At 57.3% G+C, this 17,086-nt stretch overlaps 1 protein-coding gene across 7 annotated transcripts in view; it reads left to right on the plus strand.

Moving 5' to 3' along the window:
• Positions 1-15,806, plus strand: part of AMPD2 (adenosine monophosphate deaminase 2) — a 28,599-nt gene extending 12,793 nt beyond the window's left edge. For 6 of the 7 annotated variants that reach the window (XM_014605460.3, XM_006260054.4, XM_059717635.1 and 3 more), the window contains exons 3-18: positions 1,272-1,402; positions 2,059-2,127; positions 3,309-3,420; positions 4,023-4,209; positions 5,006-5,147; positions 5,489-5,578; positions 5,978-6,107; positions 6,451-6,645; positions 7,166-7,297; positions 7,737-7,900; positions 9,100-9,226; positions 9,576-9,739; positions 10,062-10,182; positions 10,579-10,752; positions 11,996-12,106; positions 12,746-15,806. In XM_014605460.3, coding sequence (XP_014460946.1) covers positions 1,272-1,402; positions 2,059-2,127; positions 3,309-3,420; positions 4,023-4,209; positions 5,006-5,147; positions 5,489-5,578; positions 5,978-6,107; positions 6,451-6,645; positions 7,166-7,297; positions 7,737-7,900; positions 9,100-9,226; positions 9,576-9,739; positions 10,062-10,182; positions 10,579-10,752; positions 11,996-12,106; positions 12,746-12,961 — 2,265 coding nt within the window. In that variant the 3' untranslated portion in view covers positions 12,962-15,806. The remainder of the gene's footprint in view (positions 1-1,271; positions 1,403-2,058; positions 2,128-3,308; positions 3,421-4,022; positions 4,210-5,005; positions 5,148-5,488; positions 5,579-5,977; positions 6,108-6,450; positions 6,646-7,165; positions 7,298-7,736; positions 7,901-9,099; positions 9,227-9,575; positions 9,740-10,061; positions 10,183-10,578; positions 10,753-11,995; positions 12,107-12,745) is intronic. The other variant, XM_059717634.1, reaches the window with a different exon arrangement.
• The last annotated feature ends 1,280 nt before the right edge of the window (positions 15,807-17,086 follow it).

Here is a 17,086-nt window from a genome sequence, read left to right on the forward strand (position 1 = left end):
GCTTCTCCCAGGCCTTTCCTCCCTCCTCCTGCCAGCCATGCACTGCTACGGTCACTGATGCCTGGCCAAGACCAGCCCAATTCTGATTCTGCACATGGATGGCCTCTGCTCTGCTGCCCATGTGACAAAGAGCCTTGGGCCCACGGTCTCTGCTGGGATCTATGCGGGAACATGTGCATCTTGCCAGGCTCAGAGCTGCAGAATCTACTTACTCGTGTGCTCTCCCTTCCCTGCCCTGCAGCATACGTGGGTGCCCTCGGTTTCCACTTTCCCTTGGCCTCTTTCTCCCCTATGGTGCGAGTTTGCCAGGTCTCAGCTGCTGGAAGGCAGGTTCCTCTTGTTGGGATGGTCCCAGTAAACCCAGTGCTGCCAGCCTTGTGGCAGTGTTGGGCCAAACCCTCAGCTGGGATAAATGGCTCAGCCCTGTTGAAGTCCAAGGAGTGACAGCAGTTTACACCAGCTGGAGATCCTGCCACCATCCCTGACAGGCGCCCTGCGTATAGATAGCTGTGTGTCTCCTCCAGCAGCTGCTGGCTCCAATAATCGAACTGCATTTCCGCTCAGCAGGGGTAATCCTGGCAGAGCAGAGCTGGCCTGGCGTTTCCCCACCCTCCCTTCAGCCAGCTGACCCTGCTCCCCCGCTCCCCCTCTGCCACGACTGTGCTTGGCAGGGCATCTACTGACTGGCCTGTTGTGTGGCCACGAGCCCGGCAGCCAGGACGCAAACAGCCATTGACCGATGAAATCCTCAGCCCCCTGAAGGCAAATTTATCATCATCTGCTCGGGCAGGGATCAGTGCTTTTGTCAGGAGCCCTTGAAGCAGGGAGGCAGGCGGAGCAGCATGGCTCAGCTCAGCACGAGCCCAGCAGAGGAGCATTTGCACTGAGAGCTACCCAGGCAGCCCCAGAGCCTCTGCTTTGGCATTTTAATGAATGCAGGTCTCTGGGCAGAAGCACTCTGTCTCCTCTCTGCTTTTAACAAGCCTCCCATGTGGCTGCCAGCAAGGGGCGGATGCTCCATTGTGGGGATCCAGGTTGAGGACTGCCCATCAGCAGTCCCAGGTTGCTGGTGCCATTGAATAGGTCTGCATTGCTGCCCTTGGGTGCAGCCTTCCGGAGCCTGATGCTCTTCTCTGTCGCAGAACCCAGGTGATCTTGGAGAGCTTCTCTGAGGCCAGGGCAGCTCATCCCAGGCAGTGCCAAGGGCACAACAGGAGGGCTGAGCTGGGGGCTGACCTTCACGGGCTTGCCCTGTGCTGATTTGTCCCCAGGAGCTGTTCTGCCGCTCTCTGGCAGAGAGCGAGATGCGCAGTGCCCCCTATGAATTCCCCGAGGACAGCCCCATCGAGCAGCTGGAGGAGAGGCGCCAGCGCCTGGAACGGCAGATCAGCCAGGATGTGAAGTAAGACCGTGGTCCTTCGTGGTCTTGCCCTGCTTGAGGTGGAGAGGGGGGAGGAACATTGATTAGGTCCCATGGACACAAGCAAACTTCCTCAGCCAGTGCGCCTGGGACCTGGAAGCAGACCGGCTGGGGGCTCACCTTTTGAGCTTTGAACTGTGCTGCTCAGAGCTATGAGAAGCTCGTTGCACCCTTGGCCAGGAGCAATTGCCTGGTGGGCACCATGACCCAGCAGGACTGTGTGTATATGTGTGTGTGTCTCTCCCTTGGCTGGACTGTGTGCAGTGTCCCGTCCGCCAGGAAAAGTAAACCCTCGACGTCCTTCACCTGCCCAAAGCCCCATCACCCCAAAGGAGCACACTGGGTGAAGATGGGGAAAGGTGGGCAGGGGTCTCGGGTCCCCCTCAGCACCAGCCCCTCGTGGGTCCCACCAGCCCCCATCTGTCTTGGGTCTTCTCTCTCTGTCTGTCTCTCTCAGGTCCTGCCTCCCAGTGGGTTTCATGTGGTTGCGTCTGTTGTGCCTGGTGTTTGGTTTTTGCATTAACATTCATGTTTTCTCTTTTTCCCCCTCTCCTTCTCCCTCCCTCCCTCCCTGTCTGTCTGTCTGTCTGTCCATCTGTCCATCCCTGCCTCCACCTCCGCTACCCGTTTGTCCTCAGACTAGAGCCGGACATTTTACTCAGAGCCAAACAGGACTTCCTGAAAATTGACAGTGCTGCTGACTTACAGTGAGTGTCCGGCTTTACCTCTCTTTGCGGCTGCCCCGGGGTAGGCAACACCCCAGGAGCTGGGTCCTCATCCATCCCCCAAACCCAGCCCTGGCTGGCCAGGGAGAGACGTTACTTTCCTCCCTCTTTCTGGTGGGATCTGCCTGGGTGGAAAGGGAGGTGTCTAAGTTTATGAAGAGAAGCCAGAGAGCACCACAATACCTCTTCAGCTGGTGCCCAAGGGGTTAATCCAGGTCTTTTTTGACCTCTGCCTCTCCCCTTCCTAAGTGTGTGTACTGAGGACAGGTAGTTGGAGTAGGGGAAAGGGATAGAGCTGAGCAGGTTAGCATGACCCCCCACCCCATGAGGGAAGGGTCCTGAGCTCGTCTCCCTGGCCAAGCCAGCGGCCCCTGTGAAGCCGTGCAGGTAGGGATCTCGCTTCAGGAGTGGGGAGGGTGTCATGGAAGGAGAAACCAGCTTCTTCTACTGCTGCAAGCCAGTGTGTATGGGCACATGGTTGGGTCTTGGGCACTCTGAGCATGGCCACCTCAAGAATGCAAGAGCCCGGGCACCAGCCCTACCGGGTGCTGTCCATAGCCACCTTGCTCTCAGCTTCCTCTCCCTCCTGTCTTTTGCTTCTGGCCACTGCGGCTGGTGCTGGCTCTGCCATTTGTTCTGTTGGAGTTTTTCTGTCTCCTTCATTGCTTGCGTGTTGCTTTGCTGAGCCACCTGGGGCAGGGGGTCTTTCTAGCAGGACAGTTCCCAGGGACCAGCTGCCCAGGAGTGCAGCTGGGTTTGTCTGTTTGGTCCCTGTAGTGAGTCATCTTCTGACGGTAGGAAGTGCCAGGTATGTGGGGATAGACTTCTTTCTGTCAGCTTCCCCAGGGCAGGGCTAAGCTGTTAATCCAGGGACTAAATAGTTGTGGGAATACCAGTATGGCCAGTGAGACCCCAGCAGCTGTTAGCATCCCCTACCCTGCAGACACCTGCAGCCCTCCCTGGTCCAGCATGGGGCTGTGGTAGCAGAAGGAGGCCGAGTCCCTGCAGAGCATGTCCCCATGTGCAGTGTGTCGTGTCGTGGGTGTCTCTGTGCTTGTGTGGACCAGTTGGACAGGACGGCTGGACCGTGGAGTGTCTGTGAGCAGCCGGGTCTGGCCTCCCGCCTCTGCTGTCTGACCCGGGTCTTCCTCCTCCCTCTGCAGGCTGTTCAAGGAGCAGAGCGAGGACCTGGTGGATCATGTCCCAAAGGAGCGGGAAGTGCTGCTGGAGAGGGAATTCCAGAGGGTCTCCATCTCTGGGGAAGAGAAGTGCGGGGTAAGTTTGCCTGGCCTGGGGGCCCTCATGGGAAGGGGCTAAGGCTTTCTGAGGTTATCCTTCCCCGTCTTCCCAGAAGCCCCATTGCAGGAGCCAGTCAGTTCCCACTGCTGGGAGCTGACACCTTCTGCTTGGGGAAAGCCCAAGATACTGTGTTTCCTATGTTTCACTTCCCCCCGACCCAAGCCAGCCAGTATCCTGACCTGGGGCAGGATTGGGATGAGGAGTTGGGCCTGCACTCCATGCTGTGTTCTGCCTGCCTGCCTGGCCCGTTCTCCTGGCTGAGCATCCTTTCCCTCTGTGGGGTGCCTCTGCTGTGTTCACACGGCATCTCCCTGCGCTTCAGGTTCAAGCCCAGGCCTCTGCTCCAGGTCCTGTTGTCTTTAATTTAACCCTTTACCCATCAGCCAGAGCTCAAGCTCTCTTTCCATAGTTAAAAGTCCAGCCCTATTTCTTTACCTTCGTATCTCTGGTGTCCACATGTTCCTGGCATTTGCAGTCAGATAGACCCTCCCAGACCTATTTCTGGGTCTTGTTGTCCCTGACGTCCTGTCTCCTCTGTAGCCAACTGGGACTGGAATCCTCCACTCTCCTTCCTTCAGGTGCCCTTCACGGACCTGCTTGATGCAGCCAAGAGCGTGGTGAAGGCGCTGTTCATCCGGGAGAAGTACATGGGGTTTTCCCTTCAGAGCTTCTGCAAGACCACCTCCCGCTACCTGCAGGACCTCTCTGAGAAGCCCCTTGAGACCCGGGTCTGTGATGAGATCCCAGAGACCCCTGTGGCTGCAGGTGAGGCTGGGGTATATAGGCAAGCCAGGGGAGAAGGTGTGCAGCAGTAAAATCCTGAGATGCCCTCATGTCTGGGGCATGATGGCAGGGGCGAAAGGGATGATTCCAGCTGGGCCAGTGGGTGAGAATGGGGTTGAGCCAAGCTGGAAGTCGTGGGTGACTGGTGCCACCTTAGTCAGGGGGGCATATATCCCCCCCGCGGGCAGTCTGGGTGGGGCCCCCGCAGGTGATCCTGTGGTCCGGGGTGGGTCCTATGATGGATCCCATGATGGCTGATCACTGTGCTCACTGCAGCCGCTTCCAGAATTGGCTGCAGCCACTCCTGAAAGCGGCTATAGCGAGTACAGCGATCGGCTGGCACTTGCGGGGGGGCACCAGCGTTCCGGCTGCCCCCCCGCCCCCCATCACCTAAGCAGTGAACGTGGCCATCAGGTGGTGCACCAGTGCTCTCAGGGGGTGCACGTGCACCCCCTATGTGCCGCCACTGCTGGAAGCCATATTCTCAGTTCCCATTGGGCTCCTGTCCCAGTTGCTGAGTTAGCACTTCCTGCTGCCCTTATTCCAGGCAGAGCTCGAAGTAAGGGCAGTCAGACCCAGGAGTCCTTGGCTGGGGAGCATGAGGGAGAGGAGTCTTTGTGGTGGAGGAGGGGTCACAGCCAGGAATGTGGGTAGAGGAAAGAGAGTGTGGGGGAGGAGGAGGGTACAATGCACCGTGGTTTGCAATGGAGTATGGGAACACTAGTGGCCAGGACTGCCAGGCATTGCCTAAAGTTGGGGGTTGTGCTCCTGTCTGCAGATGCTCCGGTGCACCCACCATTCACGGACCGGCACCCTTACGAGACCTGCGAACCCCAGTCCATGCCCAGCGACCTGGGCTTTGGCCTCAAGATGGTCAATGGCGTGGTCCATGTCTACACCAAGCAGGATGTCACTGACAAGTAAGCGAAGGGGGCTGGTGGGGTAGGAACCCCTGGTGCCTGGTCTAGCGAGAAGGGGGAAACTGGGAGAAGCCAAGTGCATGCTAGGAAAATGATCTCCCCCTGGGGGTGTCAGGGTTGTGTGCCATCTCCCTGTGAGTCTGTTCAGCCTGTTATAGGGCAGTGAGCTTACAAGATCTCCTGCACGGTACTGCATTTTATCCCTTCTGCATCTGCACCTCCTGCCCCCAGCTCCCTTTGCCCTCTGCTGCCATGGGGAGCCTTGGCTTTGAGGTGTCTCCTGACTTTAGTGCGTGCTCTGTTTCTGTGTGATGAGCCTACTGCCCTGTTCCCTCCTGCAGGAGCACAGAGCTGGACCTGCCGTACCCTGATTTGCAGGAGTTCGTCGCTGACATGAACTTCCTGATGGCTCTGATCATCCATGGGCCCATGTAAGGACAACACCTTCTCTTACCTGCATTGTGGGAGCTGTGTGTGCGTTGGGCTGGGATGCGTGGCTTATGCAGCAGCTGCTGCCTGTGGGTCTCCCACTCTGCTCTATCAGAATGGCTGCTGGACTCTCAAAGCAGCAGAACCAGGCCCTTCCCTGAGTTGGCCTGGTACGGGAATGGAGCCAGTCCAGCCTCAGGGACTGAGGACATGGGGATACTCCATCCTCAGCCCCTGGATGATGCAAAGAATAATGCTATCTTATCAGTGGGTCTGGCAGAGCCTGCAGTGGAAGCCAGGGTCCAGAGTGTCAAAGCAGAAGCTGCCCCTGGACATTGTAGGGCTGGTTTAGGGATGGTAACTAGTCCTGAATCCTAATCCATTGCCCTGCCCTTGGCCAGAAAATCCTTCTGCTACCGGCGGCTGCAGTACTTGAGCTCCAAGTTCCAGATGCACGTCCTGCTCAATGAGATGAAGGAACTGGCGGCTCAGAAAAAGGTCCCGCATCGTGACTTCTACAACATCCGCAAGGTACTGTCCCTGTCCACTGCCCCATGGCCTTGTCACATCACTGGCCTGGCAGCTGAGCCCAGCTTCCCACCCCCAGCTGTATGGCCTGTGGTGCCACAGGCTTTGATCCCTTTCTAGAGTCATTGCCCGCATAAGCCATTTAGTGCTGAAAAGGGAGACACTTGTGCTGGTGATGTGGGCACCTGTCTCTTGGGGCTGAGGCTCCCCCAGGCAGTGGGGACAGTAATGGCTTCCAGGCTCTACTCCTTGGGCTCTCGCCTAGTGGTGAAGGTCCTGTCTGTGGAGGGTGGGCTGAGGCCTCGTGCCTTGGGGTCCAGTCACATGTGTCCTCTCCGTTGAACAGGTGGACACCCACATCCACGCCTCCTCCTGCATGAACCAGAAACACCTTTTGCGCTTCATCAAGCGGGCCATGAAGAAGCACCTGAGTGAGATTGTTCATGTGGAGAAGGGCAAGGAGCAGACCCTGAAGGAGGTCTTTGAGACCATGAACCTCACAGCCTACGACCTCAGCGTAGACACGCTGGACGTCCATGCGGTAGGCTGTCCTGCTATGCTGCTCATCCAGCACCCGCCTGCTTGCTGCAGGAGGGTGATGGTTTGCATCTGGGGCATGGTTGGAGGGAAGAGACTATTTCTGTACCAGCTATCTTGCTCTTGTCCTTTATTGGTTCACTTCTTGAGATGAGCAGAGGCATCCAGCCTTCCCCCAGCATTGGCCTATAGAGATGTGCCATGGGTGCGAGAGGCAGCTTGGTCTCCCGTGGCCTGAGCTGAACTGAGCTCAGTGGATTTTCTTTTGCTGTTGGGACTAGGAGATGGTAGAGCTGGGTGAGGAGGAGCATCTTGTAAGGAGTGGGGGTTGAAGGCCGTGGAACTTGAATGCCTTAGGCCAGGGACTGAAGAGTTACAAGTGTCTGGCAGCCTGTCCTTGTGGGAGGTACTAGTAGTTGTATCTTGAGGAAGGGGATCCTGGAAAGCACTAATCAGTGGGGAGTGGGGAGGTGCCAGGTCCTCTCCTTGTTGCCTTTCCCTGAGGTGTCTCTGTCCCATGGCAGGATCGTAACACCTTTCACCGCTTTGACAAGTTCAATGCCAAGTACAACCCCATTGGGGAGTCGATCCTGCGTGAGATCTTCATCAAGACGGACAACCGGGTCTCGGGGAAGTACTTTGCCCACATCATCAAGGTGAGGGATGGCATTGCTGCCTGGGCCACATACCTCTTCAGGAGGCTGACACCCCTGCAATGACCTGGAGACCTGTCTCCATGAAAACCAACCAGCCTGTGTGCATGAGCCTGGGGGATGGTACTGAGAAGGAGACTGCACAGGAAGTAGTGGACCTGTGGCTGGCTATTGGCTGAGACCTGAGCATGGTGTGGGTGCCTCATTTTCCATGAGGTGGCACCCTGGTCCTTCCTGGCTCGGGTGGACATGCATGTGCCTGTCTGATCTGTGAAGTAGTGTGCGTGCCAAAGCCAAGCCTACACGCATTGTGCTGCTGCACTGAAGTGTGTAAGCAGGATCTTGCCTTGCTGGGGCATATGCAAGACCTGTCCCCAGGTTTTGCCAACCTGGCCAGTTGGTTGGGATGGCATTTCCCACTGAGTGACCTCCCTCCCTGCAGGAGGTGATGTTTGACTTGGAGGAGAGCAAGTACCAGAACGCGGAGCTGCGCCTCTCCATCTATGGCCGCTCACGGGACGAGTGGGACAAGCTGGCCAGGTGGGCTGTGTACCATAAGGTGCACTCCAACAACGTGCGCTGGCTGGTGCAGGTGCCCCGTCTCTTGTGAGTACCGTGCTGCCAGGTGGGACTGCGCAGGAGGGGTCACAGTGCTGTGTGCACAGGTGGCAGGGCTTGATGGGGTTTCCAGCCCAGGCATATCCAGTCAGGCTCTGCCCTTTCACAAACTGCCTTCCAGCCAAGGCTCTTGCTAACCTCGAGCCCTCAGTCCCCCAGGGGAGAGAGGAATTCATGGGGGAATCACTTATTACAGCCTTTCTTCTGACAGGGACTGGCAAGACCCAGGCAGTGGAAGCCAGGCATTGTGCTCCCTGTTGCTCTGGTCATTCCTGCCAGGCCTGCTCTGCCCAAGGCTGCTGGAGGGCCCCGGTGGGGGCGATGCAGTTAACTGTGTGCAAGTGTGAGGTCAGGCAGAAGGCAGAGCAGGGTGGCACCTTACAGGAGAACTCGTTGGGGGATGGGAAGGCCGGAGGAGGAGCCAGTGCTCTCTCTGCTGGGACCAGACCTTGTAGGGATGAGCAAAACCTGCTGAGAGACGATTCTCTGGCTGGAATGTCAACGTGGCTGGGCTGGCAGAGAAAGTGGAGGGAACGTGGAGGGGACAACTCATGGTAGCCCGTGTTCCCACGGCCACTGAGAGCACAGGAGGGGAGCGGGTGGCAGTGCTGGGTGCCTGCTCCAGGTCCTGGGGAGTGGGGGTGAGGCAGGACCACAGCATAACCCTTCTGGCCAGCCCTGCAACCCCTAGCTGTGCTGCACAGCAGCTTCCTGACCCCAGGGAGTGAGGGGTGGCTGGAGGGGAATGACAGCGTGGGGGCATTGGGAAGCCAGCTTCTAGGGACCACAAGCTGCTTGACATCATTGCAGGAAGGAGCAGACTCGGCAGAGGCAGCTGGGTGCAAGAACCAGTGATGACTGGAGGGGCCAGAGTGGGAGAGCAGGACCAGGCAGGGGTCTTGGGCCTCAGCAGCCTGGTTTAATCCAGATGGGCCAGAATAAGTGCCAGTTGCCTGGTCATGTGGGTAGCCTGATTTCCCCCTCATGCCCTGGTGTAAATCAAGAGTAACCTGCCACCAGCTGGGTGCAAATCGGGGTCAGCTGTAGTGACCAGAGTGGAAGGAGCTTATGTGAGAGCAGGGTCTGGCCTTGGTCAGGGCCCTGAGGGGCTGAGCTGACCACTGTGCCCAAGTGCCCTGCTCTGAACCAGCTCTTGAGCCCTCCCTCCCTCCCTCCCTCTCCAACAGCGATGTGTACCGAACCAAGAGGCAGCTGGCCAACTTCCAGGAGATGCTGGAGAATATCTTCCTGCCCCTCTTTGAAGCCACCATCCACCCTGCCAGCCACCCAGAGCTGCACCTCTTCCTGGAGCATGTGAGAGCCACCTGTGCCAGGGCTGCATCAGGGACCCCTGGGCTGGGGCTGGCTGGGCAGCTGCTAAGCACAGGCTGCCTGGTGCATTACAGTCACTAAGGGGACTGCAGGAGGCCCCAGGGGAGGGGCAGATGTCAGACACCCCCCTGGGAACTGCCACTGCCCTGGGCACCACAGTGGGTCACTGGGGCTTCGTGCCTGCAGAGACATCTGTGGTGGAGGAACATTGCTCCATTGGGCTTGCTTGGGAGGTGTCCCCAGGCAGGGTGGGCTGACTGTCTCTCTTTCCTGAGCAATGGATGCTGGCTGGCATCTCACGCTCTCCCCTCTTTACATCTCGGGTGGCCAGGTGGACGGCTTTGACAGTGTGGATGATGAATCCAAGCCTGAGCATCACATCTTCAACCTGGACAGCCCCTTGCCTGGGGCTTGGCTGGAAGAAGACAACCCGCCCTACGCATACTACTTGTACTACATGTATGCCAACATGACTGTGCTGAACCACCTGCGCAGGTAAGGGAGCCCTTGTCTCTCCTGTCCCCTCACTTCTTGGTGCAGGGCAAATCATGTCACCCAGACGCGCATCCCCCATGGGTGAGCCCTGCTGGAGAGCACTGCCCTCCTCAGCAGCTCATGAGTGCCCTCCTGTAGAACCAGCCACAGGGTGTTGGGCTCATCCTGGAGCCTGGGACTTGCATGTGCCCTCCTGTCTAGTCACCCACGTGACACTCCCCTAGTGCGTGGGGTGGCACAGTGGCCCCTCATTGCCCATGCTACACATGTAGTGGCTCAGCCCTGAGCCCATCCCTAACTTTGCTCTGGTGCCGTCCTCCAGGAAGAGGGGCTTCCACACCTTTGTGCTGCGCCCGCACTGTGGGGAAGCAGGGCCCGTCCACCACCTGGTGTCTGGCTTCATGCTGTCAGAGAACATTTCACATGGCCTCCTGCTCCGCAAGGTAAGGGGAACTTGGCACTGGACTGGCTGATTGGCCACCGGAGCCTGGGAGAGGGCAGTGGGCAGGCTGGATGCTGTTGGTGCACAGGCAATGGCAGTGTCTTTATCATGCTTGGTGCAGACCATGGTTCAGACACTGGGGTGATGGGTGATGCTAGGAGAACCAGGTGAGTTCTGAAATAAAGGGCAGCCCTGGCAATCTGGCATCTCAGGAGCCCATGTGCGGGAGGGGGATCTGGTTCCTGTTGCCAAGTGATGGGATGGGGGTGCCCCAGGACTAAGGAAGTCTGGCGGTGAGTGCATGCCCTTGGCTTGGCTGCAGTCCCTCGTGGAGGCACTCTGCACAGCCCGGCCGAGTGAGTCCCTGTGCTCCAATAACCCAGCTTTCCCCGGGCAGGCCCCCGTGCTGCAGTACCTCTACTACCTGGCCCAGATTGGCATTGCCATGTCCCCGCTCAGCAACAACAGCCTATTTCTGAGCTACCACCGCAACCCGCTTCCCGAGTACCTGTCCCGTGGCCTCATGGTCTCGCTCTCCACTGACGACCCGCTGCAGTTCCACTTCACCAAGGTGAGCCTTGCCAGCGTCATGCCCCACGGCTTGGCCAGACAGCCCCAGGGGGCGTGACACAGCTTTGGCAGCAGGACCTCGTAGAGATGCTGGGACCCTGGGTGGGACTAGAGGGGAGCTGTGGCTGCAGTGGTTGCATGTCACCAGATGATGTAGAGGCAGGCAGAGCAGCCCTGGGTACCCACAGACCGGGAGAGCCAGGAGAGCTTTCTAGTGGCACGAGGGGGTGTCACAAGGAGGCCAGGGCAAGGAAACCCACCCCACCCTGGCTATGTACTGGAACAGCCACTGGCTTGGCTGCCTCGGCCTGTGCTGGAGTAGTAGGGGGATTCTGTGGCTGGCCCCTGGGGAGAGTGCGACACCGTCCCCACAGGTTCAGGCCTGGGGGCAGGTTTAGGTGCTGGGAGCAGTGGCACAGGTTCTGTTGCAGTCGCTGGAGGGGAAGCTGCAAGTCCCTGCCCCTGTTGCATTAAGTGAGTTTGGATGGTGAAATGGTTGTGGCAGGGAGGAGGCTGCTTCTGACAGGTGCAGCAGTGAGAGCTGACTCTGCCAAGCCCCTGATCCTTGCCAGGGAGGTTGATCCAGGGTCTGGGCAGAGCCCCGGCTGGGAGCAGTCCTGGGTGTGGCAAGCAGAGATGCTGCCCCCTGGTGGCTGCTTCAAACTTGCTGCCCCAATGTCTGCAGACCTGGCTCCGCTTCTGCACATCCCTGCCCTACCTTGTCTCTTCCATCCAGCTGCACAGGAGTTGCTGGGAAGTCACCGGGACTGAAAGCCAGGGCACTCGGGACTTTTCCCCTCTACTGTGGGGCTCACTCACAGCTGGAGCATCAACCTGACCGCTGGCTCGGCAAGCTTGGCTTCAATGGCTGCTGTGTGTGTGCAACCAGGGGATGCGTCTGTGGGTGCAGGGCTCAGCCTGCCTGTGCCAAACTGCAGTGCCCAGCCCTGAGCCCCTTAAGCCTTGCCAGCATTCTGCATTGCTGCTTGCAGTCACAGCTGGCATCAGCAGCACTCCCACCTTGGCAAGAGGCCAAGGGCCAAGCTACACCCTAGGTCTAAGAGAGGGGTCTCCACAGGGCTGGGTAGACAGCATCCAGGAAGCCTCTGCTGCATCTGATGCCTGCACCTCTTCGCAGTCGTGGCATCAGCTCATTTCCCTGGGGTCAGGCCAGAGCTGGCAGGTGGCTGGGCAGGAGGGCTGGTGCAGTGGGTGGCCTGGTCTGATCGGCTGTGCTATTGCAGGAGCCCCTGATGGAGGAGTACAGCATCGCCACGCAGGTCTGGAAGCTCAGCTCCTGTGAAATGTGTGAGCTTGCGCGCAACAGCGTGCTCATGAGCGGCTTTTCCCACAAGGTAAGACTGGTCCCTCCCTCCCCACCCCACCAAGCAGAGTCCATTACCAGCCTGAACCCCATGGTGGGGTCCAGGCTGGCTGAGATGCTTGGGGCACTGCTCTGTAACCTCTGCGTGTACCCCATCTGCCTGGCAGTCAGGGGTGCTGTGCCTCGTGGCCCCCATGGCACCCCATCTCCCAGCAGCAACAGGCTGTGTGCTCTCAGAGGTACGTCTGTGTCCGAATCAGCCCTTTACCATGCTGTTGGGCTCTGCATGCTGGGGGCTGCTCTGTTGTCTCTTGGATAAGGACCAGAACAGGTTGCAATGTCCCTTCATGTCTGTTAAGCCTCTCATGGCCCCTCCAGCAGGGAGCAGGGTCTACCAGGTTCTACGTGGCCAGTAGCTCCAGCCTGCCTGTGGATGCACAGTCAGTGTTTGCTGGACTCTTGTGGCTGCATTGCCTCTGGGAGAGCAGAGCTGTCCCCGCCACAGTGAGCTTCAGCCTAGGAAAGCTTGTGTTGTGTGTGTAGCTGTCTAGAACTACTTTGGTTAGATTCTGAGGTGCAAATCTATCCTGCCTTTTATCCAGCATGGGATCATCAGGGTAAAAGCCCCTTCGGGAACACATCACCCTGACTATAGCTTTCTCCCTCCCAGGTGAAGAGCTACTGGCTGGGCCCCAATTACCTGAAGGAAGGGCCTGAGGGGAATGACATCCGACGCACCAATGTGCCGGATATTCGGGTGGGCTACCGCTTTGAGACGCTGTGCCAGGAGCTGACCCTCATCACGCAGGCCGTGCAGACAGAAGAGCTGGAGACCATCCAAGAGGAGGACTCCTTAACCATGAGCTTCAGCCCGGGGCCTCAGTGAAGGACCCTGGCCCCTGCTCTTGCCCACAGGGGCTAGGCAGGCTGGAGGCTGTGCCAGAGCATGAGCAAACCCCCCTGCCATCTCTGTAGGGTCTGGGCTCCTGTCCCCCATGGCCCCTGTTTCTTTCTTGACGTTGGTTTCAGTGCATTCTTTCCCTCTGCATTTCCCCCTCGAAAGGGGTTAATTTGGTTCCTTAGCAGTCTCCCTTGGTAACGTGCTGGTGCCTTTTTTTAGTGGTTGGTTTGGTTTTTGTTCTCTTAAACTCTTTGGATTTATTTTTACTTTCTGCAAGGCCATGAGGGTGGTAGTGCCCAGGCCCTCCGTAGTGCTTGCCGTTGAAGGCTGGGCGTGTGGGGGGCTCACACATCTGGGACTGCACGAGTCCTGGTGCGAGTGTGCAGGGGGATGTGCCCTAGGGCTGGACGCTGGGGAGCTGGATGGTGTCAGAGCCCTGAGCACTGGATGTGCTTCGGCACTGGTGGTTTGTCCCCTCGCGCTGAGCAGGGTGCTGCTCTCTGTGTGGCAGGAGCCTGTGTTGTGTCTGACAGAGTCATTGCCTTGAGTTGATGCCAGTTGGGTGCCTCCTAGGACCACAGTCCCCTGTGGCCGGATCTGCCATGGGGCAAGAGGCTGAGAACCAAGCTTTGCCCTTGTTCAGTACCCAACTTGCCGCAGTGCTACCCCAGCTAGCCGGCTTGTTTGTGCCATGGCTCCAGCTGGGCCATTTGCTAGTGTTATTTTTTTAAATAAGGGAGGATCTACCCTCCCGACTTATCAAACTGTGATGCCCAAATCCTCCGGGCCAGGACAGTGGATGGTGTCCTCCCTGGCCCTCACTCCTGGCCTGGGGTAGCATGGAGGAAAAGCCTTTCAACCCAGCCAGAGAGCTGGGGAAAAGGCTGGGCCTTGCCATTTTTAACTCTGTATGCATCTAGTGTCAGTCAGGCCGAGCATTTCTTGTTATCTCTCTGTCCATCTGAATGTCTGTCTGCCTCAGCAATCATGTCTTGGTAGGTGAGGACGGGGACAGGACAATGTGTGTCTTTTTTTTTATTAGCCCTTTAACTTAGATCCTCTTGATCAGGGCAGATCCAGCTAGCTCTGTTTCTTGGGCAATCTCATCTGCTTCCCTTAGGAGACACGGGCAGCTCCTACTCTTTGCTGGTGTCCAAGGAGCAAGCAGCCTCTGTCTGTGCATGGTGCCAGTTCTGTGCTTGCATGTGCCGTGTTGTAGGGGCTGGAGACCTGTTCACCCTAGCAGCCCTCCCTGCGAGGCCATGCCCATCCTCAGCTAGCAGCACTGCTGCTTGTTGACTCTTTTCCTGTGATCTGTGGCATGAAGGGCCCCCTTGCTTCACTGCACATCAGTGAGCTTTCACTGTGCCCCATGGCCAGCTGTCCCTGTGCTTGGCCCCTTTGTCGTTACCAGAGTATTATACCCAACCGTTCTCTCGCCCTCAGCTGTTGGAGGGGAGGGGGGGAAGTTGGCAGCATCATATGGGGAAATGGGGGTTTAGGGCACCATTAAGAGGGTCTAGGAAATCATGGGTGACTGGTGCTGCCTTAGTCAGGGGGGGCACATACCCCTGACTGGAGGGATCCCCCCGCAGTCAATCTTGCTGACTGGGGGGTGGGTCCCGGGGTCCCACCCACGGCCAGTCTTGCCGTCTGGGGGGACCCCCACGGCCAATCACTGCAGTCGCTTCTGGGAGCGGCTGCACTGATCGGCCAGCACTTGCACAGGGGGCATGAGCACTCCTGCCTGCCCCCCCTGCCCATCACCTAAGTGGTGGGTGTGGCTGGTCAGGGGATGCACTGGTGCTCTCACATGCACTCCCTACACTTTGCCACTGTAGGAAATGACCTTCCTGTTGTGGGCAAGGACTTCAGCCTTGGAAAGCCATCTAAGGCAGTTCAGGGGTGGCTGTGAGGGGTTAGAGCAAGGGGGTGAGAGCCCTTTATTGCTGTGCATGGCTGGAGGCAGAGCTCTCGTGGCTCCCTGCTTCCCACGATGCCTTGGGAGTAGTCTCCCTCCTCCAGCACCCAGTGCTTGCTCTGCAGGATTTGGCCCAACTAGAGTCATCAGTTGAATGCCAGCCCCCACCACTGCCTTTGGGCACGTAGTTATGAGCAGTGTGCACACCCACACTGGGTTAGCACACTGCTGGGGCGCAGGGGGCTTCTTGCCAGGGCAGGCAGCAGGTTGGGTGCTTCTCATGGCTGAGAAGGCCTGAAGGTCCCAGCTACCCCACGTGAGCCACTGTCCTAGCTGTGCCCCCCTTAGCAGGCCCACCCAATAACAGATCCCAGGAGCCAAGCACTTAGTAGGGGTCAGGGCTTTTTTCAACTGTCCTTGTGGGTGACAGAAGAGCTCTCCGTTCCTGTGTCTGTTATGGGTTGCAGAACCACACTTCTTGTCCAGTCCTCATACCGGATAAACTTCGGAGATGCTGCCAGGCCCTGCTTGGTCTCTGGCCAGTGCTGTCACAGGGCAATGCAGGTGAGCCCATGAGCAGGCTTCAAAGCCAGAGGGACCCTACAGACCTCAGTTGTGGGCTTGGGCAGGTAGACTCATTTGGTTGTGAGGGTTGTTTCCAGCTGTCCCAGTTGTCCTGTGCTCCCACCACACCCCACCTTGCTGGTTCCGATCTTGCTTCTCTGCGCTACGTATCAACAAACGAGTTAGTTGGATATTTCTTTGTACCTTGGAGATGGGGTTCATCTCCTGCCATCGCCTTGGAATCTGTGTGTTGTCTGAGTGAACTGTCCTGCACTGGGTCGTTGCTCTGAAATGTCGTGTTTGAAAAAAGAGCATGAGAAATAAATAGAAGCTATTTAAGTAAAACTCCTCATGTGTGTGAATTGGGGGGTAGGGGTAAGGGGGAGGTTGGCACTAGGGCACCCGCCACTAGGCCATCAGAGCTATATCCAGACTGACCTCACAACACCTTGATTTCTGTGGCCCAAATATGTGAAGATGTCTTAAAATAAGAATTGTTCTCAGTACTTGCTGCGGCTCAGTCCTGGACTGGGTTCACCCTCCAGCGTCCCTGGAGATGGGCGATTTATTCCCTTCCCTCATTGGACAGAACAGGACACCGAGGCATGGCAATAAGCCCCAGGAATGCAGGCAGCGGGTGCTCCACTCTGCTCATCGTAACAAGGAGTTGAAGGTCTATGGTCTCTTGAGAGCTCAAGGTTTCTCCATAAAGAGCAGCCAGTGGGTCTGTAAATACTACACTGAAGTGCTAAAGGTGAAAGTACCACCCTGCTGCTGTCCCTTCTGATCTGGACGATGCAGTGGGTTAGTGGATTTGGGGTAGGGAGCAATCCCTCTTGGAGGAGGGAAGAGGAAGGATTCATTTTACAATTGGGTGATAAAGTCACTGACAGCAATGGTTTCTCAATCAGTTAAAGGGAACCTGCAAAGGGAGCTTTCCCCTTTTGTGGCTTCTGTATGGTGGCAAAAGGCATCCTGAGAAGATTGTCAAGCATGGACTTTTGTTAACCTTGGAACTTGTATGTGGCCTCAGGACTACTGAAAAGACAGTAGGTGAGGATTCAAAGAGGGAAGGTCTCTTGGTTACTGTTTAACTTCTGTTATAATAATTCTTCAAAAGAAATAATTAATGACCATAAGAGAGGAAGCCTTTGTTCATTGGCGAAGCATAGGGGGTGCATGCAGCTACACGTACATCCCCTTTGTAAAAGTGCCATCGACACTGTCAGTCACCACTTGCTACTCCCCCTCTCACTGCCGACACCGCTGGCAGCATCTGCAGGTGGTCACTGACCGCCAGTTGGCACTTGCCACCCCTGCCCCCCCCAACTGGTGACAACGCCGTGGCCACCTGCAGAGCTCCTTGCTTGCTGCCGCCTGCGGGAGCTCACTGTGCCTCTTGAACAAAGGCATTCATGCCTTGTTCAAGGCAAGTCTCTCTTCCCTCGGTCACTGGCAGGGAGTGCTCATAAGCCTCTTGAGGCTATTCTGCTAAGTGGGGCCAGTCCTCACCTAATAGCTCAAAGGAAAAAAAAACAAAACCAGAAAATATAAACTTCACCTTTCATCAAAAGCACCAAAAAAGGGATTCCTTTTTTTTTTTTTTTAAAGGTCCTTTACAAGCT

This window comes from Alligator mississippiensis, chromosome 14, assembly GCF_030867095.1.
Source record: "Alligator mississippiensis isolate rAllMis1 chromosome 14, rAllMis1, whole genome shotgun sequence".
NCBI lineage: Eukaryota > Metazoa > Chordata > Crocodylia > Alligatoridae > Alligator > Alligator mississippiensis.